Source organism: Haemorhous mexicanus, chromosome 22 (assembly GCF_027477595.1).
Source record: "Haemorhous mexicanus isolate bHaeMex1 chromosome 22, bHaeMex1.pri, whole genome shotgun sequence".
NCBI lineage: Eukaryota > Metazoa > Chordata > Aves > Passeriformes > Fringillidae > Haemorhous > Haemorhous mexicanus.
In genome coordinates, this window is record NC_082362.1 from 6458787 (window position 1) to 6481116 (window position 22330).

At 48.0% G+C, this 22330-nt stretch overlaps 1 protein-coding gene across 3 annotated transcripts; it reads left to right on the plus strand.

The window, feature by feature from the left end:
* Nucleotides 1-1144: 1144 nt before the first annotated feature.
* Nucleotides 1145-17496, plus strand: TMEM248 (transmembrane protein 248). 3 transcript variants are annotated; one of them, XM_059866235.1, is made up of 7 exons: nucleotides 1145-1334; nucleotides 9480-9654; nucleotides 10605-10890; nucleotides 12375-12525; nucleotides 13184-13367; nucleotides 13782-13925; nucleotides 14766-17496. In XM_059866235.1, exons 2-7 carry the CDS (start codon nucleotides 9496-9498, stop codon nucleotides 14784-14786), a joined length of 945 nt encoding a protein of 314 aa, XP_059722218.1. In that variant the 5' UTR covers nucleotides 1145-1334; nucleotides 9480-9495; the 3' UTR covers nucleotides 14787-17496. The 3 variants fall into 3 exon arrangements, with proteins under 3 accessions (XP_059722218.1, XP_059722219.1, XP_059722220.1); XM_059866236.1 differs by lacking the exon at nucleotides 1145-1334 and adding an exon at nucleotides 2602-2743; XM_059866237.1 differs by lacking the exon at nucleotides 1145-1334 and adding an exon at nucleotides 7710-7839.
* Nucleotides 17497-22330: the final 4834 nt, after the last annotated feature.

A 22330-nucleotide genomic window follows, 5' to 3' on the forward strand; every position in this document is an offset into this window, starting at 1 on the left:
AGGGCTGGAGCACAGAGGCACCCAGAAAGTTTGGGTGAGACCCCAATGCTGCAAAAAACAGCAAAGAAGAGACTTTAATGGAAATGTCATCCCTTAAAGTGATTTAAATGGAAATATCGTCCCTTAAAGTGATTTAAAATCCAGGTGCTGTGCTGTGCCCACTGTCACACTATCAGAAATTTGCTTTATTTTTCCTGCTGTTAGCTCATTATCACTGAAAATAAAGACTCTGCAGGTCCTCGGGTTGGATCTTTTATTGTAAAATGTTTCTGTGCATGGGAACTCCTGCATTTATTTCCTTTTGTAAGGAAGATATTTTACAGGAAATGCTGGAGTCATTAATTGTGATTATTGCTCATTAATTCAGTGCTGGCATTTTGGAGTTTCTGACCTTTCAGATCCTCATGGGACTGCTGGAGTTTTACCTTCCCAAAGCATTTTTAGGGAATATTTTTCACCCAAATATTTTAATGCAGAAGTATTCGTTTATATTTTATAATTAATTTATTTTAAAGCAATATTTATGGAAAGTTTTCTCCCAGGGACAGTGAACAGCTCCACCAGAGCCCACATTCTCCTCATGGAAACATCTTCATATTACCATTAGTAACATAATTATTAATAGTTAGTATTACATTATTAATACTATACAGTATTAATAATTATAATAATGTAATATAAAACAATATTATTGTTATTTATCAGATAAATGTAAACAAATGTTTGTTCGCTTTAAGGATTTAACCCTGAAGACCTTTAGGTATTGGAATAGGTATTTGTGTTAGGAAATATAACAAAAAAGATGTTTGGGGATCATTTTTAGAGGAAAAGGGGAGGGGGAAGGCGGGAACATCCTGAGGGAGGCTGGAGGGGGAGCGCGGGGCTGGGGCCGGGAGAGAGCGCCGTGAGGGCCCGGGGCTGTTCCCGGTGCCTCTCCCGCTTCTGCTCCCGGTTTCATTCCCGGCTCCGTTCCCGATGCTGTTCCCGGGCCCATTCCCGGGCCCATTCCCGGTTCCGTTCCCGGCGCTGTTCCCCGGCCCTCCCGCGCTGCCGGCGCCGCCTCAATCTTGTCCCCCCCGCGCCACCGTCGGCGGGTGAGGGGTCAGGGCTGCGGCCCGGAAGCGGCGGCGGAGGCGGGGCCCGGTGCCGGGGCCTGTCCGTGTGTCCGGCCCGGGGCTGCCCTGCCCGGGGAGCCGCCTCTCCCCCCGCCGCCCGTCCGCCCGTGCCCGCAGCCCCGGCAGGGCAGGACGATGGTGCAGAGCCCGCCCGCACGGCAGCGCCGCCGCCTCTGAGCCCCGCCCGGCCCGGGGGCCTGAGCCCCGCCGCGGACGCCGGTAAGGAGCGGACGGGGGCGGCTCTGCGGCCCGGCCCGCCGGGGGATGGGGCTGCCGTGAGGCCGCTCCGGGGCTGGGAGCAGCGGGGGGAGCGCCGGGAGAGCCCCCGGGGAGCCTCGGGGAGCCTCGGGCCGCGGCACCGCCGCGCTGCCCCCGGGCCCCGGTCCCCGGTCCCGGCTGCGTTCGGGGCGGTTTGGCTCTGCCGGGGGGTTGTGCCTCGGTTTATTTTTGTTATTTGCATATAATAATTATGTTGGGAAAGGTCGTCAGCTTGAAGTTTGTATGCGTGGCGTCGTAGCAGAAAGAAAAATAAAACGGCGGTGAAAAATAATAATTTCTGTAGCGCTAAAAATAGTTGTGTTTCAAAAGAGCCTCTGAACAGTGATTCCTGCGTGGGGCTTTTTTTGCGTGGTTGTTTTGGGATGTTTTCCCCAATTTTCTGTACACCTATATTTCATCCTCTTTCACTTTTTAGAGGGTTTAACTTGACTAATGATCTCATGATGGTTTTAATAATAAAATTCCTGGTGCATCATGCCTGGAACATGGCTGCTCCATCCCTGCCGGTACATCCAGCCCGTGGATCCGAATCACCCTGGGAGAGAACCCATTACAGCACAGCTGGGGTTTTATTTTTCCCCATTTTCCCTTTGATTGCTCTTTAAGGGTTTGTCTTTGGGGAAATTTATTTCCAGGATTAGCTCTGGAGATGGAATTATCCGAGTGAATTTGCCCTGGCAGACAACCCTGGAGGGCAGATAAGGATTCAGTAATTGAGGTTTGCTCTCCACATCCTCGCTGAACTTCCCCGAAGTTTGGCCGCTGCAACAACGTGGTGGAGAAAAAAAAAAAAAACAAAAAACCTGGGCCTGGCTGTTGTGGTAAATGGGTAAATGATTATTGCGTTTTTTTCCGAGGGCTGAGTTACGGGAAACACTCGCGATGAATCCCTGTGCCTCTGGGCAGCGCACAGCGACTCGGGTTTCAGCTGCCGCTTCCCTGCACCTGCCTGTGCCCCAACAATCCCGGTGGCTGCACTCCAGCTCCTGCTCAGCAGGTGTGCTCAGCTCTCAGATAACTTCTGTGGCAGCCCGAGCACAAATAATCCTCAATTGTGGCTGGAAATCGCTCCCTGAGCCCGGCCCACCAGGCAGGATTTAGCCCTGGGTCGCTTTGTTACCTGCCCGGATTTGAGGAGTGGCTCTGCTGGAATGTGATTCTTCCTTTGCACTTGAAAGACGAGAGCTTGAAAGGTCACCTGAGAAAACAAAATAGTCCCTGTGCTCTGAGAGTGCCCAGCTCAGAGCAGGGGACAGACAGAGCTGAGTGTCCTTTGTGAGCTGGGACAGAGGGACAGAGCCTGGCACATCCAGACCCCTCCTGGAGCACCCCCTGAGCTGATCCTGCAGGTCTGGCAGCTGGGATAATCTTCTTTTTTGTTAAATAACAGCACAGGCTTGTAGAAATGAAGCTGTTTTATCAATCTAGTCCTAAACTATTAATGAAACTCGCTGGTGTCAGAATTGTGCTGCTTTTCCCAATTACCCAAAGCATGAATTCATTTTCTTTCTGAGGGTGTCCTGACCTGTGAATGAAGCAGGTTCCCAGGGCTCAGAACTCCCAGGCTTTGTTTTGGATGAAAACCTGAGTGTGTGCTGGCACTGGGGGTCTGTTAATCTGTAAAATGGAGAATGAACTCACCCAGCTGGGGCTGGGCAGGCTGAGGTGCTGTTTGCTCTGAGCAGGGGGGGGTGAAGCACACAGACATGAGAATATTCCAGCCATAGCTTTGATATCTCAGCTGTGTCCCAGCTCCGTCATTTCACTTGGTTTTGCTGCTGTTTCTGTTTCCATCAGTGGCCACTGGCTGTTTTGCTGCTTTCCTCCCTTCTTTCCACACCCAAACTCTGAATTTGCCATTCCCCAAAGCTGCCATTTCCTCAGCTTGTCAGTCATTTTTCTGCTTGTGATTCAAGCTGTGTATCTGTCTGCATCCCTGTCTCCTCACAGTTCTCATTACAGACTGAAGAGCCTTTCCCTGGCATTTCTCTGCACTTTCACTGCTGAATTGGGTCCCACATTCCTTAATGAGTAGCTTTAATGAAGTCAACAATTAACCTTGAACTGGTCACTCAGCCAGTTTGTGATTATTGAGCAGTAACTGAGAATTTTCACACTTCTTCATTAAAGCCATCCTGTGTTTTTTGATTTCTCATGGATCTTTAAAGGTCCTGTAAAATGGAATAATTTTATTTTTCCTTTCCCAGATTCTCATGCTGAGCAGCAGTAACCAGAATAGCATTTTTAATACAAATTCAAAGTCCTTCATCTCTTATTGTGTGTTTTATTGCAGTCTGGGTGATTTGGGTTGTGGTAACTCACATTGGAAGTCATGACTTGGACAAGCTGGAAGGTTTAAAAATGCCCATGAGCTCTTTTAGATGGAAGTGGATTCATTCCCATGGCACAGGCTCTTGGCAGACAGAGATGCCTGCTTCAAGTTTGGCACCAAAATGTCTGATTTTCAACCAGGGGTTGAGTTCATTTTGATTTTATAGCTGGGTATGTTTTAAATTATGTTTTTCATGTCTAACAAAAATCAGAATTCAGAGTTCATTGAACCAGGGGAAAAAAAGCTTCCTCACTTTGTTGCTGCTTCCTGACTTTTAACTTTCCTTGCCTTTTCTCATTTATCATTTTAAGAACTGAGAACATACAAAAAATACTTGGAACTTGTTTGGATTTGTCTGTTTCTGCACGAATTTTTCTTCCAGTGGGAAATGGAAATCAACTTTGCTGTCCCCAGAGTATCAGCTGGCACAAAGTTCAGGTGCTTGTGGTGAATCCACCAGACTTTTTGAACAACACAAGTCTGTTGGGAAGGGCTGTCACACACAGATTGAGTAATGTTTGTTGTCCTTTTTATTTTTTACATCATTGCCTTTTTTTTCCCCAAGTTTTCTGTCTTTATAGAGAGTTGAAGTCAGAAATTTGGGTGTTTGAAATTCAGTCTAAATTTGATGTTTACAATTTTCTATCATTCACCAAATTACTTCCCTTCCTTGGCTTTGTTTCATGGGCAGACCTGAAATGTTTGCTGTTGGTGCCCCTCTTGGGGATCTTGAAATGATTAATTCATCTTTGAAAAGTGTTTTGAGAGGTGAAAAGAAACATTTCATGCAAGTATGAAGCATTTGCTTCTTTCAATTCGTGCAAGTCCCAGGTTTTTGTTCATATTCTGCATCCTGATCCTTTATCAGGATGCCAGGAGGAAGGAATGTCCTTTTCCACATTTCCAGGTGCTGTTCTCCTCCTGCCCTGTGCAGTGCATATGCAAAGCCACTTTCAGCTTCCAGGCTCCAGGAAAATGGAAGTTTTTAGGAAAAATGTGGATTTTTTTCTCAGTAAACATATTTGTGGGTAGAATAGCTCAGCAAACTGATAAGGCAGTTCTGGCTGGAGCCCATTCCCCTTATCTCCCAGTGGAGCAGATGTGTTTGTGCACCTCTGCTGATCCTGGGGTTGGGTTGGGTTGGATTCAAGGACCCAAGGGGATGTTTTTGTGAAGTTTCTTCCTCCACATGCCCTGATTGCTTCCCTCCCTGTGTGCTGAGGAGAAACCTGCTGGCATTTCCTAGGAGTTGTTGGGTTTGGTTTATTTTGTTCATGCTGGAGCAGGGGAGGAGGCTCAGCTGCACAGAGGTAGTGCTGTGCCCTGGGGGATTCCTCCAGGATGAATTCCTCCTTCCTGCCTGCCCTGCTGCTGCTGGGGAAGGTTTTAGGCTGTGCCATTTCATCCCTCTTCCTAAAAAGATGATCTGAAGCTCCTGCAGATCCTAACACCTCTATTTTCCCCAGATATCAGGATGCTGAAGTTATTTTCCTTACACTTGGTCTTGAACCTCATCAGGTTGTCCCAGAGCCACCTTCCAGCCTGTCCAGATCCTTCCTACACAGGTGGGAAGGTGTCACTGCCATTGGTGTCCCTGCCAAGCTTGTCCCCATGTCCCTGTCACCCTCAAAGATGCTGAACAGCACCAGCCCCATCAGCAGCCCCAGCTCACACAACTCTGCCTTTCATTTTGCTTTATTTTCACTCTTAGACATCAAATTTGAGGAGGAGAAATCCAAATGAAAGATGATTTTAGTACCTGCTGCTGTTTATTGTTGTTTAAGGTATTTGAGGTGAACACCATGCTTTGTTTGCATTTATTTGTGGCTGCTTTCCCATGCTCTGTTTGATTTGTATTTGTAAATATTCCTTTGGCACACCACATCGTTTTCATTCAAAGGGGTTAACCCTGAGCTGACCCATTTCCTAACCCCTCTGCCCTCCTGCTAGTGGGGCACCTTTGAAAATACAATGGTTTTTTAATTTTTTGAGCTGCACAGCTCAATTTAAACACTGTTCTGTGCAGTGAGGTACTGAAAATTGAAAAACTTGTGAGGTCCTAAAGGAGAAGTGCTGGGATAGGCACTGCTGCCTCCTGCCTTTCTCCTTCACCCAGTTTTCCTCCTTGGGATATTTCAGTGGTGATTTCACATTTAAACCCCTCCTCTAGAGTGATCACCTTGCCTGCACAACAAGAAAGGGAAATATCTGTGAGGAAATTCCATCCTTTTAAGCTTTCTAGTGGCAGGGTGGTAGTTGACATTATTGACAAAAATGTCAAACCACTTTGATCTCTTTAAAATTCATGTCTGGGTTTGGGTTTTTTTCACTTTGGTAAGTGCAGTTTTGCTTTCAATACCTGCTTTAGTACAGCATATGGGATTTTTATTCTTCTTAGGAATTCAGCTCCTTTGATATTAAGCCTCCAAATGGGAATTTAATATTTCAGCTGTGACTCATTGCATTGACTTTCTGGTCTTTGCAATAGACTTCAAGATTTTCCTTGTTTGCAATTTAGCCTTGAAAAACTCATCAGTCTATTTCAGCAGCTTCCTCTTCCACACTCTTTCATCCACAAATAAAGAGGAATTCACAATGTTGCTCCTTTGAGGTTGCTGTCAGGAGCTGTTTTGGAGGAAATCTCCTCAAATTACAGAATATTTTCCTGCTTTTGAGTTGGCTGCTCAATTCTGGCTTTCTCTGGCATTCTGACAGATTAAACTGTTGTATTTCCCCCCTTTACCATTTTAATCTTTTCCCCTGCCTGGGTTTGTAGATGCTGATTTAAGAGCTCAACATCTCCAGGGTTTCCTGGCGAGTTCCAGCAGCTGTAACTCCTGCTGAACATCCCTCACTACCCCGCAATTACCTTGGAGCTGCTGGCCAATGTTCCAGCCTGGCAGTTTTCATTCTCAAGCTCCTTGTTTAGTCTGACTGGGGAGATTTTTATTGCACCAAGTATTAAAAGGCTTTGCTGGAGTGGAGAGAGGCAGCAGCAGTCATTAGAGCCACTCACTAAATTATTTATTTGGCTAAAAAGTGAAATCTGATCTTGCTTGCCTGACCTGCCAGGAGGTAAAAGCATTGTTTTGTTTTGGTTTACTTGCCTTTTTCTTTTTTTTCACTCTGTGAACAAGAAATTAAAGTTTAAATGATATTCTTAGAGTTATTCATTTACACAGAGGAGGAAATTAGTTACTGGAGCTGGCAGAAGAGTTGTGATGCATTGTGATTCTAACAGAGAGGAGTTTAAGGCACCCTGAAAATCCATAGACACTTTGATGTAATGCACTGATCTGCATCACAAATTCCATGACAATTAAAGTCATTTAAGTGCTTTGATTAAAAAATCAGTAATTCTTCAGGCAGCAGCATGGAAACATTCATCCTTCTGCTTTCCCCCATTGCTGTTCTCATGTCAGCTCCAGTATTGAAATCCACAGTTGTTCCCTTTTCCCTCCCAAATGCTCCAAAGGCACATTACTCCTCGGAAATTGCAGCTTATGGCATTTTCTAATTGCTTTCAAAGCCAGTGAGTTATGGCAGCATATTAAACAACTGGCACTTAAAAGCTGGTGATCTCTTACATAAAAATATTAGCCTGAATATTTCCCTGTGTAGGATTTTCAGCACATCCCTTTTTTTTTTTTTTTATGGTTGATTTTAGACCCTGTGGCAAACAAATTCTAATGGAGCTGACGGAAAGCCCTTTAAAAAAGGAATCCCAGCCCTGGATGTGCTGTGGGTGACACTCAGCCCTGATTAAAATCTGCAATAAACTCTGCAGCCGTGTTATTTCCTAAAGGAAATTCAGCAGGGGACACTGCCTACAACTCTGCTTTTGGGTCAGGTTTTGATCTCCTTCCGTCTCCCCATGTGTCTCCCACAGTTCCAGAAGGAGTGTTTGGGATTTTGCCTCTGGATGGAGCATTTGGGGTTTTTTACTGTGGCTCTTTTAAGGAATTTGCTGCCAGGGACAAGATAGGCAGAGCGTGCAGAAGGGCGGATCGTTCCCAGCATGATCCCTGCCAGCCCCAGCTCTCCCTTCCCTGTCCCTGCTGCCTTCTGCCACCTGCCCTGGCTGTGCCACAGCTGCTCTGGGACAAAGTTCTGGTAAGGTGCACATTTCTCATCACCTTTTCTTCCCCTCTCGTCCCTCTCCTTTCCCTGCTTTTCAGCCTGGCTTTGCAGAGGTGTTCGCAGCGCCCACTTCTCACTGAGAAAAACTTCCTGGGCTTTGCAGGGTGCATGGAAGGGGGTTGATGGTGCAAAATAATAAAGCCAGGATGAGATCTTGAGCTCTGGAGAGCTCTCTCTCAGCAGGTTCAGCCAGGAGAGTCAGTGGGGAGGCAGCAGGCACAGCCCAGGGTTGTGTTGTTGGCACTGCACCTCTGTCTCTTCTCCCTGAGCTGGATTTTCCCCTCTCTGGGCCACTTCTGCAGGTCCTGTCAATATTTCTTCTGCTAACAGGAACTGCTGAAGCATTCCTGCCAGTAAAATCCTGAGTGTACACGAGGAAGTTGGGATCATTGTACTCTGTGGGCTTTGTCTTCACATTTGTTCTTTACCCTTCTTTTGTTTTCTTTTGTTTTCTCTTAAATCAATAGATGACAGCACAGATCCCTCCCTGCCTTGCCCTGTGCCTCTCTCATCCTCTGAGCTGCCACTTCTCAGCCCTGCTGCACCTGGATTGTAAATAGGAGTCAGTGGGAATCTCCCCAGCTGCAGGAGCAGTCCCTGCCTTAGTTAAATGTTATCAGATCTCTGTGGATGTTCCAACTTTAACCCTTGCAGTACAGAATTCTCTTTGCCTTTCCCTTAGAATTTTGGAGATCAGCAGCACGTTGCTAGGAGCAGCTCCTGCCTTGGTGGTTTAGCTGGGGTTAAAAGCCTTTTCAGCCAGGCTTTTAGGTTGGACAAAGGTAAAGGTGGGCTTGGAGTTCCTCCTTGCAGAGCTTCTGAAGGAGATGTCACAAGGCTGCCCTTTAACACCTGGCTGTTTGCTTTTCCCTGGGTGTGGAGATGGGGAAGCTGATACAGGAATTTGGGTCTTTTTGCTCTGCAGATAAAAATTCAGGAGGGGAATCAGACAAAATATGATATTTGGGGCAAAAATTAATGACTTGGAACATTTTGTCAGCATGTCAGGTCCTGGCTATGCTTACAGACAGAACAAAAAGTTATAGATCCTGCAAGAATTAAATAAAAGACCAAGTCTTCCAGCCTCCACCTTAATGCAGTTTTTTGGGTGTTTTTGCCCATAGGATTCTTGATGCAAAAGCCTTAAATAATGTAGGGCGGCTTCTCAGGTCCTGCTTTGGAAACAGAGGCATTTGGGGTGGGGTAAAGAGGGATCCTTAAGGCTCCAGCCTCGATTTCCCAAGGATGTGCAAAGTTTGATTTGTACCTTGGTGCATTCAGACATTTCTGGCATTAAAGTGTAGCAGTGATACCCTGCCTGGGGAAAGGCAAGAACTGGCTTTATTACCTATCAGTGATGCTGGGCTGTGCTGGAAGCCCTCATTCCTTAAAAGCTGTTCCCAGCTGGCACCTGGAGGCCTTGGGAAGGTGATGTGGAGCCTGTTGTGATCACTGCTGTATTTCAGGCACACGCTCTGTGCTCAGGGAGCAGCCACGGAACCGAATCTCCATTCTGTGTTCAATCCCATTTCTCTCCTTCTGTCTGCTGTGATCCACACCCCCAGCTGTAACTCACAGTGCAGTGACTCTGTTGGAACATTCTCTGCCCTCAGGTGAACAATCAGAATAATGTTCTACATAAACCTGTTGGAGAACCTGAAGGTTTACATCAGCAGCCGCCCTCCGCTCGTGGTCTTTATGATCAGCGTGAGCGCCATGGCCATCGCCTTCCTGACCCTGGGCTACTTCTTCAAGATCAAGGAGATCAAATCCCCAGAAATGACAGAGGTACGTGCAAAAATGATGCTCATTTGGAAAACGTGCCCATAGTTAGGGTTTTTTCCCCTCCTGGAGAGCACAGAGTTGTGTAGGGGATTGTCTCCATTTTACTTTCAGAAGGGCTGTTGGGGTGCGTGTTTGTTAGTTGTTTTATATCAAGGCCAAATCATCTGTCATGGATCTTCCCTGCTGTGGCTAGGAACCTTCCAGTTTGTTATTTAGGTGTTATTCAGTTTGTTTCTTTAGCTGGTTTGGGGAGCTTCTTCCCTCAGCACTGTCTTGTAAGGAGGGGAACCTGGGCAGCAACTGCTCACCCCGCAGTGTGGTGAGGGGCTGGGAACACAGCCCTGTGAGGAACCACTGAGGGAGCTGGGGGTGCTCAGCCTGGAGAAAAGGGGACTCAGGGGTGACCTCATCACTCTACAGCTCCCTGAGAGGTGGCTGTGCTCAGGTGGGGTTGGGCTCTTTCTCCAGGTAGCACTGACAGAACCAGAGCACACAGTCAAGCTGTGCCAGGGCAATATAGGCTGGATATTAGGAAAAAGTTTTTTATTAAAAGAGTGATAAAGTTCTGGAATGGCTGCCTGGGGAGGTGGTGGAGTCCCCATCCCTGGGTGTGTTTAGCAAAGCCTGGATGTGGCACTGGGTGCCAGGGTTGAGTTGGGGTGTTGGGGCTGGGTTGGACTCGATGATCTTGAAGGTCTCTCCCAATCCGGTGATTCTGTGAATTCTGTGAATTCTGTGAACAGACCGAGTTTCCTTTCCAGCTCAGGAGGGAGCTGGGACTGAACCCATCTGAGTTCTACAAACAACTTTGCTGTAGTTGAGCCAGCCCTGCTGGTGTTTGTGCTGCTCTCTGAGCCGTGTGATTTTTGTTCAGTGGCCTGGAACCGGGCGGGACGGGACCGAGCGAGGCCGGAGCTCCCTCACGGGCTTAAAATCTCCCCTTTTGCTTTAAGGACTGGAATACTTTCCTGCTGAGGTTTAATGATTTGGACTTCTGTATATCTGAGAATGAAACCTTGAAGCACCTCCTGAATGACACCACAACTCCAGAGAGCACCGTGACCAGCGGGCAGGCCAGGTCTTCCACGCAGTCCCCACAGACCCTCGAGGACTCTGGTCCCATCAACATCTCTGTCACCATCACGCTGACCCTGGACCCTCTCAGACCTTTTGGGGGATACTCTCGCAATGTCACCCACCTCAGCTCCACAATTTTTGGGCACCAGATTGGGCTTTCAGGTAGGCAAGGCTGGACCTTCCACAATTTAGGTTACAGTTGGCTTTTAGAGGTTTTTTCTAACCTTTCACAGGGGGATTGGCTTCAGACTGAAACTGAGGAGGTTTAGATTAAATATTAGGAAGAGATTCTTTATTGTGAGGGTGATGAGTACTCAGAAGCTGTGGCTACACCATCCCTGGAAGTGTCCAAGGCCAGGTTGGACAGGGCTTGGAGCAGCCTGGGCTAGTGCAAGGTGTCCCTGCCCATGGCAGGGGGTGGAACAAGATAGTTTTTGGGGTCCACTCCAACCCAAACCATTCTATGATTCTAAATAATTATATGATTTTAATAACTGTATAATCAAATAAAAATTTACCAGCTTGTTATGGGTGAGATAACTCTTATGCACAGAACACAGATGTGCTCCCAGATTTATTCTGAGTTTATTCCTGTATGGAGCCCTTCTCTTGTTTGTTAGAGGAAATTGTCCCTGCATTCAGAATGGAAAAGAACCTGCAGGCGTGCCAGGATCAGGCTTGGCAGTTTGAAATTAAACCTAATGACAATGGAAGGTCATTTTTAAGCCAGCAAAATTCCAAACAGTGACTCTCTTCAGTTTTGTCTTGATCCATCAAGTCCTCAACTGACATTTCAAATGTGGTATAGATGCAGTAGAGAGTATTATGTTGCCTAAAAAATTCTAGTTTATCTAAAATGCGTAAGTGAATCAGCTTTAATATCACAAACAGCACCAGATAAGATGATTATGGCTTCTGTGGTGTGCAGAGACCAATCTGCTCTCTGGCTGCCTGCCAGGAAGTTTTGACAGGAGTTCATAGAGAATTAATAGAAATTGATAATAGAACCTCACTGTATTTTAGCTTTCAGCCAGAATTGCATTTTATAATAATGCTGAAGGTCTTGAACGTGTGGAGAGACATTGCCAATAGCTGCAAATGTGCATTACTGAAGTTTCTGTTGTTATTTTGTTGCTGCTTTGAGAGCTACCAAATGCAAGTTCCATTTGCAGCAGCCTGGATTTGTTTTCAGTCTGAATTTCTCCACGTGGAGTCACCATACAGGATTTAGTGTGCAGGTCAGTATCTGCTGACACCTTTTCCTCTACACAAATATCTCCAGTTTGAAAAGTGAGCATCAGAAAAAACAGACCTGGAACAAAGTTCTCAGGAGGAGAAAGGCTTTTCTAATAAAGGTCTGTGAAAATGCATGAATTGGCTTAGAAAGAGTTTTTAATTTCTGAAAGCAGCCTGATGACCCCAGTTCTGAGGTGGGAGAGATTAGAAAGAGCAGCAGCTGGGGGATTTTGTGGTTTGTTTTGGGTTTAACTTTCTCTTGGCTCTCTTTGTTGCCCGCAAAGATCCGGGATGACTCCAGAGGGTGATGCTTCCTCCCTTAATCATCTGTGTGTTCTCCTTCTCCCAGTGATTGTTGCTCAGATACTTTTGTGAGCCAAAGCCCAGCTTTCCTTGTCTCTTTCTCAAAGGCAGAGAATCCCACGAGGAGATAAACATCACCTTCACCCTGCCAGCTGCCTGGAACTCCGATGACTGCGTCCTGCACGGCCACTGCGAGCAGGTCGTGTTCACCACCTGCATGACAGTGACAGCAGCCAGCAGCGTGTTCCCAGTCACAGTGTGAGTGCAGCTCTCCCCCAGGGGCTGCTTCCTGCCTCAGTCAGTCCTCTGAGTTCTTAGCTCCTCCTGAAAATTCCTGTTAATGATGGAAATTACATCCTTGCCCTCCTCCCCCCATGGTAAAATGTTTGTCACAAGACCTCTGCTGTCTTTGAGATTATTTTGGCCCATGCCTGCCTTTTAACTGTGATTTAAACTTCACTGGGAGCAAGAGAATCTGTGGAAATTTAAAGGATTTACCCCATAACTGAGTTTCAGAGATGAGATTTGACACTGAGGTTCTCACCCTCTTCCCTGCTAAGAGATCAGCACAAGGCAAAGGCTGCTTTGCCTTCACCAAAATATCTTCCCTTTGTCTTCTCTGGATTCCCTGACACTGTTCCATCCAACCTGGAGAAGCCCAGGCTGTGGGAAGCCTTAGGAAAACCAGTATTTTTCCAATTAAGCTGTGGGATGTTGGCTCAGTGCAACAACATGCAGTTAAATTCTGATTTTAGCATAGCAATCATGTGGCTTTTGGGGGTTTTTAACTTAAACTTTGGGGCTTTGTTGTTGCTTTGGAAGGCCCAAACTAAAACCATGTTTTGAGAAGCAAAGTTGTCCTGATTGAAAATGGAAAATACATTTCAGGGTGCTGATTATTTCTGTTTTCTTGCAGTCAGCCACCACATTGTGTTCCTGAAACCTACAGCAATGCCACTCTGTGGTACAAGATCTTCACCACGGCCAGGGACTCGAACACAAAATATGCCCAGGATTACAACCCCTTCTGGTGTTACAAGGGAGCAATTGGCAAAGTCTACCATGCTTTAAACCCCAAACTAACTGTTATAGTTCCAGATGTAAGTGCTGGGCTGTTCCTCTGGTGTTTTCAGTAAATGCTTAGCTCTGGTTTCATTGGCTATGGTTCCTAAAATTGTCATTTTTGCTGCTGGTTTATTGTTGTGGTGTGAGGGCTGAGAATGCCCCACCATAATGGGTTTGGTGATCTTCATCCACATGCCTCACAGCTCTTAATAACCACCATTTATAATTTGAAATCATTTCACAAAAGCCTCTGCCAATATTTGGGAAAATATCCCCAACACAGATCTTTATCACAAGAAACATTTGTGCCACAATTAGGAATCCTTTCCATTGCTGTGTAAAGGGGAGAAAGTTGATTAATGAAGTAATTTCTGGGTTGATTAGGTAATTATTGCTTTCATGTCCAATGCTAAGTCAGTAAGTGGTTTTAATTTGCTTTTTCTGTGCAGGATGATCGCTCTCTGATCAACCTGCACCTCATGCACACCAGTTACTTCCTCTTTGTGATGGTGATCACGATGTTCTGCTATGCAGTCATTAAAGGCAGACCAAGCAAACTGAGGCAAAGCAACACAGAATTCTGCTCTGAAAAGGTGAGTGACAAAATTCTGACTGATAAGGAACCAGAGAAGAGCTTCTGTGGGGCAGAGGACAGACTGGTTTTTCTTGTCTCTGGAGATGGGGATTTAATTGCCTTTCATTGTAGGCAGTGCAGGTAGGGGTTATAAAATCCACACAAGTGCTTTGGAGATCCTCAGGATGAGATTTCTGTCCTCCAGAAATGGATTATTGCAGCTCAGGAAGTGCTGGGCTGTCACTCTTCTGCCATAATTCTGGTGTTGCTTGAACTGTTTTGTGTGAAGCAATGAATAGGTGGCATTAAATCTTCATTTATTCATTATCTTTTACCACAACAGACTGAAAACCTTGAGTGAAACATGATACATAATTCTAAGGGTTGTTCATTAGAATTAAATTAAAAACAAAGCTGTTGAAAGAGTCATTGGTTGCTAATTAGAATTAAGTTAAAAACAGTAACAAAGCTGTTGAAAGAGTCATTGCTCAGTATGACCTTGGGGACTTGCAGTTTGCCTGAAGGATTAAATATGAATATTTTTTAATTGAGAAGTAGAAAGCCAGTGTTGACACCTTTTGGTCTTAATGATATTTTGTAGTTTGAGCTGGTTTTGGGTGTTTTTTGTGGTTTTTTTTTTTTAGTTTTGAGCGGTTTGGGACTTTCATTCTATTGATTTTTACAAAGTACAAAACGCCTTCAGACTCCCTTTGATTTCCTTTCCAAGTCAGACTTTCCAAGCTTTCTTTGAAAAGTCAAGGACAGCTCTGCCAGCTCACAGAGATAAATCATATCACTGTTACAGGATTAAGAATTTGCCTTTAATTAAATATTTTCTCTTCCTTTGTTTTTCTTCCAGGTTGCTTTGTCAGAAGCATAAACCCCCCCTGTCCTCCTGAGAACGACCGAAACCATTGCCTGCTGAACCCAGCCTGGGTCTAAACACTCTGTGAATCCATTACCTTGCAATGTTGGTTTATTCCAACCAAAGACATTTCAAAGTGCCTGTAATTGATTTGTACATATTTATAAAAGCAGAATATTCAGAGTAATTCTGAGCAGATGTGCTCGTCCCCGTGGCACGGTCAGGTTCCCCTGGCCCTGCCCTGGGACAGCCCCATGTTGGTGTAGATAACTCCAGTGAAAAGGCTCCACAGAGGCAGAGATTTTTGTCTAGCTGCACCTGGGCAGGTGAAGATGCCTTTGCAAGTGTCTCAAACCAACCAAGAGATGTTTGGTTTTTTGCCCAATCTGTACAGTGTGTTTGAACCAAGTATGCACCTTTGATATAATCCTGCATTTCCAAAGCCACCAATCTACAACATGAATTCAATGTGTGTTTGTGTGGCCTAATACTTTATTCCATTTGCTCCTTGCTTGCAAGAAAAGATATCAACGTTTTAGATTATTTTTTTTTCTCTTTTGGAAGGAAAAAAACCTACATATTCACATTTTAATAGTGCTGTATTTAGGACAAACTTGTGCTTTTATTCATAGTAAAAAAATTAAGAAGTGAAGTCCCATTTTAAACTGTTACTTACTGAAAAGAACTGTTTGATTTTTTTGTTTTTGTTTTTGTTTGGTTTTTTGGTTTGTTTTTTTTGGTATTTCATTTGGCTTGCTGAATGCCAGAGAACCAGTCAGCACAGAGACTATCTGGAAAACTTTTCCACTTGGCCTCCCATCCCCAGCCCTCCAGCCAGGATTGTGTGTCTCTGCTGCAGAGCAGCTGTCTGTAAGCTTTTTTTTTTTTTTTTTCCCTTTTCTTTCTAGAAAGTGAAACTTAATAAAAAGATGCATTGTGTTAGCAGCCTGCTGGGGCTCTGCACAGCCTTGGGCAAGTGCAAAGAGTGAAAGGAAAAGAGATCCCAGAGTCTGTTCCAGAGCGTCACTCTGGGACTGTGCCTGCAGCTCTGAGGGGCAGCTGCCACTGGCACTGCTGAGCTCTGGCCCATTAAATTCATTAATTTGCCATTTTCTGCTCTCCACTCAGGGGAAAATGGCCACAAAAGTGGGGCTCTCGTGAGGAAGGTCAAAGAATCCACCCAGTGAAACCCCTTCTGTTCTCTGTGTCCATTCTTCAGTCTGAGTTTTGATTCTGTGCATTTCTCCCTTCTCCATTCTGACTTTTGCTGGTTTTTATTCCTGGTTCCTTGAGCAGCCTCCTGAATTTCAGGGGTCAGGCTCTTCCTGCAGACATTTCCAGCCCTGCTTTTAAATCTCACTGGTTGCCTTAAATGACTTTTTATTTTCTCCCAGCTTTCATTCATTCCTTCATTCCTTCCCACAGGCTTTTTTTTCTTCCTCCTTTTGCTCCAAACTCCACAGAAGAAAAAAGCCAAGTGAGAATCTCATAGTCTCAGTGATGCTGGCAGAAAATTCCCAGTTTATTCCCTCCAGACACCACTCCTGGTCTGTGTGTTGGGACTTCAGTAAGTTCACGAGTGTTCGGGGTGTTTGAGCAGTCACAGTTTTGTTTCCTCCCACGGTTTCAGTTCCCTCAGTGGGATCACCTGACATGTTTTCCTCCAGGGAATGTTAAGGCAAAGCTTTAGAGATGGCCTGGTTTGAAGTTTAGGGATAAAAAGAAGCTCCCAGTTTTTTCCTGATGCTGCTGTGGGCTGCTGCTGCTTCCCTGGGGAGTGAAAGAGGCCAAGAGCTTCTCCTGAGCTGTTCCTAAATCCCAGCCTGAGCTGTTCCTAAATCCCACAAGCCCAGCCTTCTGTTAATCCTCACTCCAAGAGCTGCCTCTGAGGGTGGCTGGATCTGGGGCCCAAAGGCAGGAATAGGAGATGGATTGGGAGAGAGGAATCCTGGAAATGCCCAAAAACCACCCCAAATCCTCTGACTGCTTCAGGAAAGCAAAGCAAATCCTTTCACCTTCAACAAATCCCAGCTCCAAACGTCCCAGCTGGAATTTGGGCTGTTGGGGGAACCATTTGGGAATGAAAGGAACCTCCTTGGCAACTTCTCCCCCACTTTCTGCACCCCCCAGGAATATTAAAGATTGTCACCCACAGATGCAAAAGGGAAAGTGTTGGAGAGTTGGGTTTTTGGCCTTAGTTCTTCCTTTTGCCCCCTGTATTGCAGCAGGGAGGGGCAGGGTGTCCCAGCAGGCCAAGTGCTGGAATGCTGAGGAATATTGGATTGTTCCCAGGCGATGTACAAAGTCAAATGCAGCCAAACAGAAGAGTTAAAACTTAATATTAAAGTTCAGATCATATTGATCTTTCCTTTTTTTGTTTTCTTTTTTCTTTTTAACTATGACTTGAATCAGTTTTGATTCTATTTGTACGTGTTTTCTTGTTCTTAGAAAGCTGCCATTTTCTTTTTTTTTGGTTTTGTTTTTTTGCATTTTCTTTGGCATTACATAGAAAATCTGAGCCTTGGTTTCAACCCTCTGCAGGTGATTGTAGGGTTCGAGATGGCTGTTTATTGTTTTTTGTTTTGTTTTGTTTTGTTCCTACATTTCACTTGTCTTGTTGCATGATGGTTAATAGCTGATTTGGAAATGACATTTCTCTCCTAGATTAATTTTTGTGTTTGTAAGATGTGCATATTGCTTTGCAGAATAAAAACTATGAAGTTTATCTTTGCTGTCTTTATTTCCACAGCCTGGTGGCTGCAGAGGTTTCATAAATCAACCAAAATTACGTGGAGCACAGGAGGAAATCAGGGAAAAATCTGCAGCAAAATGAAATTGAATTTGGGTTGTAAATTCTCTTTTTCCCTCCAGCACTCATCCAAACCTTGCTGGTGATGAATTGCCTGGCAGGGAGAAAATCAATCTGAAGGTAGCAGCCCCTGTTTCTCTTTACCTCCTGGGACTTGTTTGTGGCTGTCACCAAAATTTGGATTCCTGAGCCCCAGCCCTGTCCTGGGAGATGCTCAGGAGCTGCACACACACAAAGGATCCATTGTGGGTCCTTTCTCTCAGCTCTTGCCAAATTTTTGGGTGCAGTCTGAGGCCTGACCTTGAGTGTCTGTGAGCCCTGGCTGGGAACAGCTCAGTGACCAGAAGAAGGGTTTGGATCTCCCTGCAGCCCGTGGCTGGGCTGTCCCTGTCCCTCGGAGCCTGCAGAGGCTCTGCACAGCCCCAGCCCCTTGCTGTGCCTGTTCCTGGCCTGCTGGGACAGCCTGGTTTGTGTTTCTGCTTTTTAAAGGGTTTTTACAGCTCTGCTGTGATTTTACTGAGAGCCAAAATCTGGATCATCCCAGCTGCTCCAGCTCTGTCCTGCCCTGCAAGGCTTCCTGGCAGAGCCAATATTCCCTTTTATTTACCTCCTGAAGGTTTCTTTGCAGAACTGTTGGGATCTAAGCATAGATTTCCCTGGGCTGCCTTATTTTTAGCTCCTTGTAACAGGATTTGGGCACCTCCATGGAATAAATAGCAATAAGATTCAACCTGTAGTGACAGAGTAAGGCAAGGCAGAGAGCAGATTTTTCAATGTTTGTGAATTAAAAAATGTCACATTTCTGTCTCATTTGTCTTTTGAAAGGATCCCTGCTGGTAATATTGCAGCAAGAAGGGGTTTTATAGTGAGGAAGGTGGTAAAATATTCCCTGTGGTCATGGGATAACCACACCAGGGAGTTCTGTCAGTGAGGAAAGGATGAGAGCCCAGGAGCAGCTCAGGTGAGGTGAGACTGAACAACAGGGGTGTCCTTGGGTTCTGTAGGAACAAAACTGGCACCTAGAAGGCACAAATGGCTAAAAAGGGGATTTTTGGGGGGTAAGGGCTCGCTGTGTGCCCCTAAATTTGAGCCTCACCCTCCTGAAAGCCTGGTTGTGTTCCTTAAAGCTCAGGGAATGGGGAAAAACAGCTTAAAAATGCACATTTCCAAAAGGAAACCCTCTGTGAGATCCCAGGGCCATGCAGGTGACCTGAAAGTGCCTGGAAATGAGGAGAAACCAAACGTGGATCTGGGTCAGGGAGGGAACCCTGGAATTCCTGCAGGGAAAGGATTTGTAGGATGAGGTAAACTGAGGCAAAATGAGGAATGTCAGTGGGGAAGGGGGAGCAGAGCCCTGAGGGGACTCGGGGGGCTGGAGAGGAAATCCAGAGGGGCTGGAGGGGGGTCCCAGAGCAGGAATCCCTGAGGACAGAGGGGCTGGAGGGGATCCCAGAGCAGGAATCCCTGCGGAGGGAGAGGCTGAGGGGGATTTCTGAGCAGGGGATCCCTGAGGGGGATCAGAGGGGCTGCGGGAAGATCCTGAAGTGAGGATCCCTGAGGATGGAAGGGCTGCAGAGGGAATCCCTGAGGAGGTATCCGGTGGGAATGAGGGTGTGGAGGGGAAATCCTGGGGTGGGGATTCCTGAGGATGGAGGGGACGGAGGGGATGGAGGGGATGGAGGGGGATCTCGGGGTGGGGATTCCTGAGGGGGATCCCTGAGGAGAATGGAGGGGCTGGAAGGAGAACCCTGAGCGGGGAGCGCTGAGGATGGAGGGGCTGGAGGGGAATCCTGGAGCGGGGATTCCTGAGGGGGATCCCTGAGAATGGAGGGGATGGAGGGGGATCCTGGAGCGGAGATTCCTGAGGGGGATCCCTGAGAATGGAGGGGATAGAGGGGGATCCTGGAGCGGGGATTCCTGAGGGGGATCCCTGAGAATGGAGGGGATGGAGGGGGATCCTGGAGCGGGGATTCCTGAGGGGGATCCCCGAGAATGAAGGGGATGGAGGGGAATCCTGGAGCGGGGATTCCTGAGGGGGATCCCTGAGAATGGAGGGGGATCCTGGAGCGGAGATTCCTGAGGGGGATCCCCGAGAATGAAGGGGATGGAGGGGGATCCTGGAGCACAAAGGGTTCGGAGGGGGTCCGTAACTGGGTGTCCCCGCCCGGGTGTCCCTGTCCAGGCTGTCCCTCTGCGGGTGCTCCTGGTGCCCCTGTGAGGGTGTTCCCGGGGTCCCCTCCCTGGTGTCCCCTCCCTGGTGTCCCTGTCCCGGTGTCCCCGCCGGACACCGCTGGGTGGCGGCACGAGCCCGTCCTTTCCCTTTCGGAGGGGATGGAAATCCCTGGACCCGCCGCGTTTTCCCACCCCGGCGTTCCGGGGGGATCTCCCGCTCCGGTGGTGTCTGGGTTTGGCAGCCCCAGGGTTTTGTGCACTGAGGGCAGGTGTGGGAGTGAAAACTGGGATTTTTCCTGGAGATATCCCGATGGGAGAGGCACTCGCAGCTCCCCTGTGGGTTCAGGGATGCTGAGCCCCTGTGGGGTGTGGGATGCTGCTCCTCCCGCATCCCTGCTCCCCGCCGTGCCCCCGACAGCCTCCAGGCACAGCAGGAGAGCAAAACACCTCCCTAACAAAATTCCTTGTCCTTTCATCTGTATTCCCAATAAACAACAAACCCAGCCCTATCACTCCGGGGTAGGCACGAGGTGTCCCCTGAGCAGCATCCCAGGTCACGGATTAACTCTTAATTACAAATATTCCACACCTGCAGCTGCCTGGGGGAAGTCTGGGGAGTGAGGTTGTTTTCCCCGGGTCTTGCTTCCAGGCAGGGAAAGGGAAGAGCAGGAAACTCGTAAGGAATAAATTGGGTTTGTGGAGCCCCTCCTCGGAAGCCCAGCCCGGTGAGTACAAAGGTCAAAGCAATCAGACAAAACTTTTCCTGCCATCGATTAGAGGAGGAATTCCAGAGGATTTGTTTTTCTCTCTTCTGATAACCATGAAGCTCAGCCCCCAGGTCTGATGCTGTTCTGGCTGCCAAGCACGGGGTCTGCCTTAAATCAGAATTAATATCAGCAGCGATATTGGGGTAGAAAGGTGCTGGTTCCACGATGGTGGCTCAGATCCCTGCCGGCAGCAAGACTTCACCGTTTTCTGACCAGAACGCAGCCCCGATGCCCAAATTTGCCCTGAAGGCAACGGGAATTAATCATTCTCTGGGAGATTTGAGCTTCCCCACCTCTCCTCCTTTACTTAAAGCCGCAATCCCAGCGATTCCCGGCCGTGATGGGTGCGGGAACTCCTCTCCTTCCTCCCTTCGCTTTGGGGGAAGCTGCTGCTGGGGGGGAGCCAGGCGAGCTCCTGTCATTATTTATGGCGCTCCATCGTGCGTGGATAAAACGGTTTGTAGGAATCCTTGCTGGATCGCGGGAGAGCTCCCGGCAGGGAATGCCGCTGCCAGGGAAGCTGTGCCACCGCCAGGGTGACACCAGCCGCATTCCCTGGGCTGAGGGGATGCAGGCTGGCACAGAGGAAATTCCCTCCCTCAGGCATTGCCGGCAGCGATCTGAGGAGTGCGGAGCAAACCGCGGGGTGAGGGGAGCCCCCACACCGAGCCCGGCACCTCCTCCCAGCCTGGCACAGCCCCAGGGACCCTGGGGACAATGACAGCGGGAAGGACCGTGCTGGGGCTCAGGAAGGAGCCCCCGGCAGCCAGGGATTGCTGGAGCTCAGGACAGGCTTTGTGTGCCTGGGGTCGCTGAACCCCTGGGATGGCTGCCCTGAGAAAGGCAGGATCCTTCGGGAAGCAATTCCCTATGGCTGAGAGCCGGGATCCGGCCGGGATCCTTTGGGAAGCAATTCCCTATGGCTGAGAGCCGGGATCCGGCCGGGATCCTTCGGGAAGCAATTCCCCACGGCTGACAGCCGGGATCCGGGCGGGATCCTTTGGGAAGCAATTCCCTATGGCTGAGAGCCGGGATCCGGGCAGGATCCTTCGGGAAGCAATTCCCCACGGCTGAGAGCCGGGATCCGGGCAGGATCCTTTGGGAAGCAATTCCCTATGGCTGAGAGCCGGGATCCGGGCAGGATCCTTTGGGAAGCAATTCCCCAGGGCTGAGAGCCGGGACCAGGCAGATCTGTGGAACACCCGAGGGCTGAGGGTGCGTCAGTGTCACAGCCTGGGGTGGATGCGCTGCTGCTGCTGCTGCCCCGGCCTGGAGCCGTTCGTGGCACTGCGGCTGCAGATGGAGCGGAGGTGGAGCTCAGCTTTAGGGCTGCCCCAGAACGAAGCCCAGGCTCCCATTCCTGGTGGCAGCGCTGTCCCCGAGGGGCTGCTCCCCTGTCCTGCCACCTCCCTGAGCTCTGCCGAGTCCTGCCGGAGCTGTGCTGACCCGGGAATATTTCAATCCCCAGAGCCGAGCTCCCAGGTGTGGGGAGCTCTGTCCTTTGGGGGCTGACAGGGATGGGCACAGGCTGGGTGAGGCTCTGGGAGTGGGGTGAGCTGCTGCCTTTGAACAGGATCAGGGTTTGAGATCAAAACCTCACTGAAACCAACATTTCTGGGCAGGCTGAATCGCTTTTTGTGGCTCATACCCTGCTTTGAGCAGTAGGTGTGTGATGCTCTGAGTGCTCTCCACAGCGTGACCTCAGTGGGGTCAGAAGTTTGTGGCTCTTGAGGACAGCACATCTCTGCTATTTTTGGCTGGATTTTCCTGAGAGCAGCTTGCAGATGTTGCTGTTGGGAGCACAGAGCTTC

Bases quoted from the DNA above. Each gene is read 5' to 3' on its own strand.
- TMEM248 (XM_059866235.1), top strand. From the start codon at position 9,496: ATGTTCTACATAAACCTGTTGGAGAACCTGAAGGTTTACATCAGCAGC. The intron at 12,526-13,183 runs GTGAGTGCAGCT...GTTTTCTTGCAG, and splicing joins AGCGTGTTCCCAGTCACAGT to TCAGCCACCACATTGTGTTC. The intron at 13,926-14,765 runs GTGAGTGACAAA...TTTTTCTTCCAG, and splicing joins CAGAATTCTGCTCTGAAAAG to GTTGCTTTGTCAGAAGCATA.